Genomic DNA, 7,031 nt, shown 5'->3' with positions numbered 1-7,031 from the left:
CAGTTAATTTGGCAGTGAAAGATAAAACAGAGCCCAGTTTTTTCCAATTAAAACCAAAAAGGTGCTCAGGTTTGCACATGATCAGTTTCATACTCTTAGATATCAATCAGGTAGAGGTGAAGACAGTTGGCAATAGAGGTTTGAACTTAATGGAGAAGATTAGAGATGGAGACATACATTTGGACATACATATCAGAATATAGATGCTATTCAAAGCAATGAAACTGTGAGATCCACCACAGAGTTGTTGATTAACAATTGAGATAGAGAAGAAAAGGAGTCCCAGAACTAAACTCTTTGGCATTTCAAAGTGCAGAGGTCTGAAAGATGAGGAAGAACAAGTTAAGGAGACTGAGGACAACCAACCGGTGAGGTAAGGAGATGATCGAAAGGGAATGGTGTCCAGAGGCTAAGGGAAGACATTTTCAAGAAGCAAGGAGTGATTAGAGGACAAGCCAAATGAGGACCGAGAAGTGACCATTAGACGTAGTACTATGGGGGTCACTGGGAAGCTTGTCAAGAGAAAGTTTGGTGGAGAAGGTGGAAGAAAGCCTGCCTGGAGTGGGTTCAGCAAAGAATGTGAAGAGAGGAACTGGTGATGTTAAAACTTTATAGAGGATCTTGCGGGAAAGCAGTGTAGAAATTGAACACTAGCTTGGGGGAGAGAGAAAGAAGGCAGAGGGGCCTGTCTGTGGCGATGGGAAAATTAGGAGGCAACGAAGTACTCTGTTGAGAGTCATCTTCATATCTATAAAGGGTCATAATAGTTCCCACTTCCATAATAATTCCCACTTCCTCAGGCAGCTGAAGGAGATAATGATCAGGCGTTGGAAAGCGGTTTGCCCTCAGTCAATGACAGTGCCCGCTGCATTCCTGAGAAAGTGATGCCCCTGTGCGGGAATTCACCTCTCCTGCCACGAGGCCTGGCGCAGACGAGGGTCTGCAAAACCTGGTCCTGCCCTTTCAGTTCTTCAGGGTGCTGCAGAAGGCGAGCCATCTGTCTTAGTGAGGATGGGGGCCAAACCAACCCTGTACAGTAGCTGGAAGATGCTTTCTCATAGTGAAGAAGGTGGGAAGGGAGAAGCTGGATCTTGGGCAAGTTGGAAACGCCCAAAGCGTGAAAGACACATGGCTGAAGTCACTTCACTCAGCCAGCTCACATGTGACATAGGTGAAGTCGCAGTGGCATTTCTTCACACTGCGTTCACTCCAGAAATTAATTCCTCCTTATCAAGAGGGAGTGATTGGCAGAACAAAGAATGCGTGTCTGCGGAGGCTAGCCGTGGGGTGGGTGCCTATCACAACGGGACAAGGGCGAACACGTCTGAATAGGACGTGTGTGCACGGTATGAATGGAGAAGAGCCGAGCGAGTGTGGCGACGCGCAGGGAAGAGCCGGACGCGCCCCAGCGGCCGGGGGCCTCCCGAGGGAACGTCTGCTTGTGATGCGGGAGCGCCCGCCGAGGAGCCTCCTTATCCCCACCCACCTCCCGAACGCCGGCAGTCAGTGGTGCATATAGACATATTTCTGGGAGCTGTCCATGAGCTCATCGCTTTCCCGGCGATAGCAGCAACAGCAGCAGCAGCCGCCGCGAGGGAAGCAGCCGCATTTCTCCCGGCGCCGCTAGAATAAGCCCCGCCGCTCGCACATCCAGACACACGCGCGGCGAGCGGCCCCGGGAAGCAGCCGCCGCCGACCCAGCCCCGCGGCCGCACTCGCGCCCGGCCCCGCCCGCCATGGCCCCGAGTCTCCCCGCCGGGAGGTAGGTGGGCGCGGGCAGGGGGCGAGAGGCTCCGGCCAGGACTCCCGGCCGGGCCGGACCAGCCCCGGGGGCGGCCGCCCCTCGCGCTCTGCGGCGGAGCGGCCGGGCGGGGCCGCGGGCGCGGCGGAGGAGCCTCCCGGCCCGGCGGGGGCCGCGGGCGGCAGGCCCGGCGCTGAGCAGCCGCGGGAGACCCGAGAGACCCGGGCGTGACAGCAGGAGGAAACCGGAGCACCGGGAAGATGGCTTCTCCCACCTCCCCGGCCCCGGAAGGCGGGGCCTCCACCCCGCCGAACCCGCCGCGGATTCGTCAGGTGGGTGCGCGGGGCGCGGGGAGAGGCGCGGCACCCCATTGTCCTCGCCGCCAGGGAGGCCGAGGTCCTGGCCCCCCGGTGCAGAGGCTGACGGCTGGGACGGACGCTGGCGGACCTGGCCGCGTCGCCTGGCCCAGGACCCTTCTCGGAATCCCCTTGTCTGAGTCTCGCTTCACACGGGAGCAGAGAAACATGCACAGAAACACACACACGCCTCCTGGAAAAACGCGTTCTCCAGAACCAGACGTGTAACTTCTGCGCGCACACACATACACACGCAGGCTCAAACACAACCCGCAAACTCGTCTCCCCGTCGCGCACAGAGGCACACGCCCAGCTATCACATGACCCACTGCGGCGCTACCAGGAGAAAGGAGCCCCTGCCGCCCTCATGGGGGCATCTGCCCTGGACCCCCATCCCCGTGACGACCTTGAGAGGGCCGGCTGGCAGCATTCACCTCCCGCCCTCGGGAGAGAAGTCACCGTGTCTAGAGGTTGCCTACCAGTTCTCAACTTTCAGACCGAGCTACACCCAACAATTGCAGCCCTGTCTTAGCCCTTAGTACTAGAAAGAAAACATGTGTTCCTGTTCTCCCGACGTCTGCAGAGACACAGTTTTTCCCCAGCAGTGCAAGGGAGGGCGGGCGGTGATGCACGTGTCTTTGGCTGTCTGAATAAGCCCTGTTTTCTGTTTATATGGTAATATTAAAACATGAGAGTACTCCAGCTGGTTGTGATCTGTGATTCGGTATCTAAAAGAGCTCTTTTTCTCTCCTTTTTGTGCTACCGTTTCGTTGTCAGGAGCTATAGCATTAGCGCTTTAGGTTATCGCAGTGGTAACGCCAAGTGTCACAGCCCTGGGCAGGGTAGTGTATGGGTGTGAAAATATGATCCCCTGACTGCCACAGGCAACCTCTTTACCAAAGATAATTGACCTCCTGCTTAGAAACAGGATAAAATTGGATAATGCAGCAGGACGATCATGTCAGACAGAATGGTTTTTCTCCAAACTGTGGGGAAATTTTGAAGAACCCAGAAGCTTTAGAATTTATATGACAGTAAAATTTGGTTGACACTTAACAAGGTCTTTGCCGCATTTGAATTTTAATGTGTATCGATAATGTATTTTAGGGATAACCTTTTTTAATGTGCATTTTAAATGCAATGACTGAAAAAATCAATGTGTGCTTGTTTTTAATGGCCCTCTATGTCTCAATGAAATTGTTAAGGTTTTAAATGCTTATAGAATCCAAGACTAATTTTATGACAATACATTTTTAATTGCACTTGGAGGTATTTTTTTTCCCCTGAGAAATTGTGGTAGCTGGCATCATTACACCTATATTTGTGATATTTAGCCATCTAAAAATGAAGGCGAAATTACTATTTGCAATATAAAAAAATCATATCATACAGGAAAAATAATTTTTATTCCTATTTGGCTAAATATGTGTGTATGTATATGCACATAGTTACATAAGCATTGAAGAAGTAAAATATGTTAATTTTAGTAGAATGTAAATACTCATAGGAATCTCTCTGAAGTCTCATTCTGTATTTAGGATAATTCTGCTGATTTAAGAAATAGTATTATGAAAATAGCTACTAGGAAAAATTTGCATGAAAGGTCATTGCTGTTTTGCAGAGTAGATACTTTACTTAGAGGACTTCCTAATTAGAAGCTGTGTAAATGACATCATGCTGCAACATACAAGCAATTGATATTGTCTGTTCAGCCTTTCATTTATGTGACCTTACAGAAGCACTTTTTTAGTGATTGGTGCATTAATTTGCATAGGACGTAGAAATGGGTTGCTGGAATTATTGGTCATCTTGGTCTACCTGATTCATTCAGGCAGGTGGAATGGAAGTGCTGACAACATCTGACTGCAGCATCACCACTTTCCTGCAGGTGATTTTGAGCACATCAGAAATTAAAAAAACAGGAGGAATAACAGTGTTTTCCTGCAAAGCAGTGAAATATTTTAGTTTCCAGTCCTACTATATTTTAATTATGTCACTGTTTCTCCTTGTTCCTTAGTAATTCTTTTTCCAAATCAATTCTAGACTGAATCAGAATTAAAATAATCTGAATTCTTTTCCTCTTTTTAAACCATAATTGACAGAAAAAGTGTTATTGAAAGAACAGAAAAGTCTAAAGGTGAAGGATTTTGATGAAATACATAGCATGGGTTTTAGTAACAGATAAACTTATTGGTCATCATTTTAATTATATAATAGAAATATTTTCATTTTTAATAATTTTATTTATTTATGGTATTATTTTTGGCTGTGCTGGGTCTTTCTTGCTGGGCAGGCTTTTTTCTATTTGCAGCGAGCAGGGGCTGCTCTCTAGGTGTGGGCTGCAGGCGTCTCATTGCAGTGGCTTCTCTTGTGGAGCTTGGGCTTTAGTGCATGCGGGCTTCAGCAGCTGCGGCTCCCTGGCTGTGGAGAACAGGCTCAATAGTTGTTGTATAAGGATGTAGTTGGCCTGCAGCATGTGGGATCTTCCTGGACTAGGGATTGAATGAACCTGTGTCTCCTGAATTGGCAGGTGGATTCTTTACCACCGAGCCCCCAGGGAAGCCCCTAGAAATATATTTTAGAAAGGCTTTCAATAAATATATATATCTTGTAAATTCATATATTTAATTGCTAATTTCAATGAAAATATGCTATGTGAAGACTCATTTATTCAACAAGCAGTTATTCAGTACAATGTAATGTTTCATACCCTAAAGATACAGAAATGATAAAGATAAAAATCTTATCCATTAGGAGGTGTAGGTGTTTTTAATGAGGACAAGCATTAAAGTAACTGAAATTTGAATTGCCTATGGAGGCCTTTCCACATTATTTAAAAATGTATTTCTCAGCTTTTTGTTTTGATTAGTCTTCTAATAGTGAGTCTAATTCATAAACTTGCATATACTTAAAAAGTCATTGTATGATTGAATTAATGCCTACATACATTTGATATATAATATATTTCATTCTCTTTTAATTACTTAATCTGTTATTAGAATGACATATTGAACAGTATATATTATTTTTACAACTTGATCTTTTAGATAAAGTTTTATCTTTTTTTTTAGCTTTTGGAAAATGCTGTTGTAGCATGAAATAGCTGAAATAGTCCAGTGCCTTTGCATAGTGCAGTTAAAATCGAGGTTTCCAAAAATGAGATGATCAAGGGAAAATGACCTTCAACTACATTCTATCCATAATTATTGTGTTAAGGGAAAGAAAAATTTATTAATATGCTCTGTCTTCTTAGGCTCCTAAGATAATAGATATTTATTTTTTCCTCTTTTAAGAAAGAGGTTATATTTTGTTAATTTTCTATACAAGATAACTATAGTACAGAAATTTCACTAGTTTTTTAAAACATTTAAGTCAAATTAGCTACCAAACTACAAACTTCCTGGATTTCATTTTGTATTTATTCTTTATTCATTTTCTGAACGTAAAAGAAAAGATTAAGAAATGATAGTTTTGCAACGAACTTTTGAAATAGTTTGTCTACACATATTACATACATCAAGAGATCCATATGATTTCTGTGGCTGTTGCCAGAAAATTTAAATCAGTTAATTAAATGAGTATTGATTAAGATCTCGAGTTAAGATACTTAGCTAACATGTTTCTGGGCCTTATAATCTTTCTGATGAGCTATGATGAAAAGTGAAAGTGAAAGTCACTCAGTCAAGTCCGACTCTTTGTGATCCCATGGACTGTACAGTCCATGGAATTCTCCAGGCCAGAATACTGGAGTGGGGAGCCTTTCTCTTCTCCAGGGGATCTTCCCAACCCAGGTACCAAACCCAGGCCTCCCGCACTGCAGGCGGATTCTTTACCAGTTGAGCAAGGGAAGCCCGATGAGCTATGATAGGAGTTTCCAAAGCATTGATTACTCTGAGAATTGGAGAGCTATAAGACATCCTTTTAAATTGGTGCCAGTAAAATTTAGTGTCCTTTTCTTATTTCTTGATCAGTCCTTCTCCAAGATCTGTGGGTATTAGTGTTATTTCATTGCTGGCAGCAAACCAGTGTTCGTTCTTTGCTGTAGAAACTCAGAGACATCCCAGATGGTAATAATAAAATATTTACAGTGGGCAGGTGTGATGCTAAGCAAAGCACAGTTTTCCCAACAGTCCTGTGAAAGAGATATTATTCTTATTCCCATTTTCCAGATGAGAAGTGTGGGTTTAGAGAAACTAACCTACATCCTCGAGGTCATAGCCAGTAAGTTGCAACTATGCAACATGGGGATTTAAAACTTGGTCTTGATGCCTCATTTCACACTCACTGTTGTTTTTTGGTCTTCCTCTTCTAATTTGTGACTGTTGGGGGAGATCTTAGTACTCTTGCTCCTTTGAGCCGTGTGTAACCATTCTCAGGAATTCTCCTTTAGTTTGCCTTGATTAACTGTAGGATTTACAACAGAATTGAAATAATTTTCATTATATCAATTCATCAAATGAGAGTGACTTGAATTCCATTTTCACTTCTGTATTCTTTAAGACTGCGTTTCTCCAGCTTCATGGTTGCGGAGAGGAGAAACTAAGGCGCTCATTTAGCTCTTGTCCCTGATGTGAAGTGTTAGTCACTCAGGCGTGTCCAACTCTTTGAGACCGCATGGACTGTAGCCCGCCAGGCTCCTCTGTCCATGGGATTCTCCAGGCAAGAATACTGGAGTGGGTTGCCATTCCTTTCTGCAGCGGATCTTCCCGACCCAGGGATCAAACCCAGGTCTTCTGCATTGCAGGCAGATTCTTTACCATCTGAACCACCAAGGAAGCCCTGGTTTTCTCTGAGCGCTTCTCCATTATTCCTGCTCTTTCCATGTTGCTCTGGAGTATGAATTGAGATAATAAATTAATTTTGAGAATGAGTTGGATTAATGGAGAGTCTTCTTATTCAGGAATAAATAAATAGTAGGCTTTCATTTTCAAGTT

At 44.6% G+C, this 7,031-nt stretch overlaps 1 protein-coding gene across 4 annotated transcripts in view; it reads left to right on the top strand.

Annotated features, from left to right (window-relative positions):
• Positions 1 to 1,268: 1,268 nt before the first annotated feature.
• The window catches only part of ANK2 (ankyrin 2), a 684,658-nt gene continuing 678,895 nt past the window's right edge, over positions 1,269 to 7,031 (top strand). Inside the window, exon 1 of one of the 4 annotated variants that reach the window (XM_043870793.1) lies at positions 1,269 to 2,073. In XM_043870793.1, coding sequence (XP_043726728.1) covers positions 2,002 to 2,073 — 72 coding nt within the window. In that variant the 5' untranslated portion in view covers positions 1,269 to 2,001. The remainder of the gene's footprint in view (positions 2,074 to 7,031) is intronic. The other 3 variants (XM_043870810.1, XM_043870785.1, XM_043870805.1) reach the window with 3 other exon arrangements.

This window comes from Cervus elaphus, chromosome 17, assembly GCF_910594005.1.
Source record: "Cervus elaphus chromosome 17, mCerEla1.1, whole genome shotgun sequence".
NCBI lineage: Eukaryota > Metazoa > Chordata > Mammalia > Artiodactyla > Cervidae > Cervus > Cervus elaphus.
Note: the sequence above shows the minus strand (reverse complement) of the source record. Positions and strands in the feature narration are given on the sequence as shown.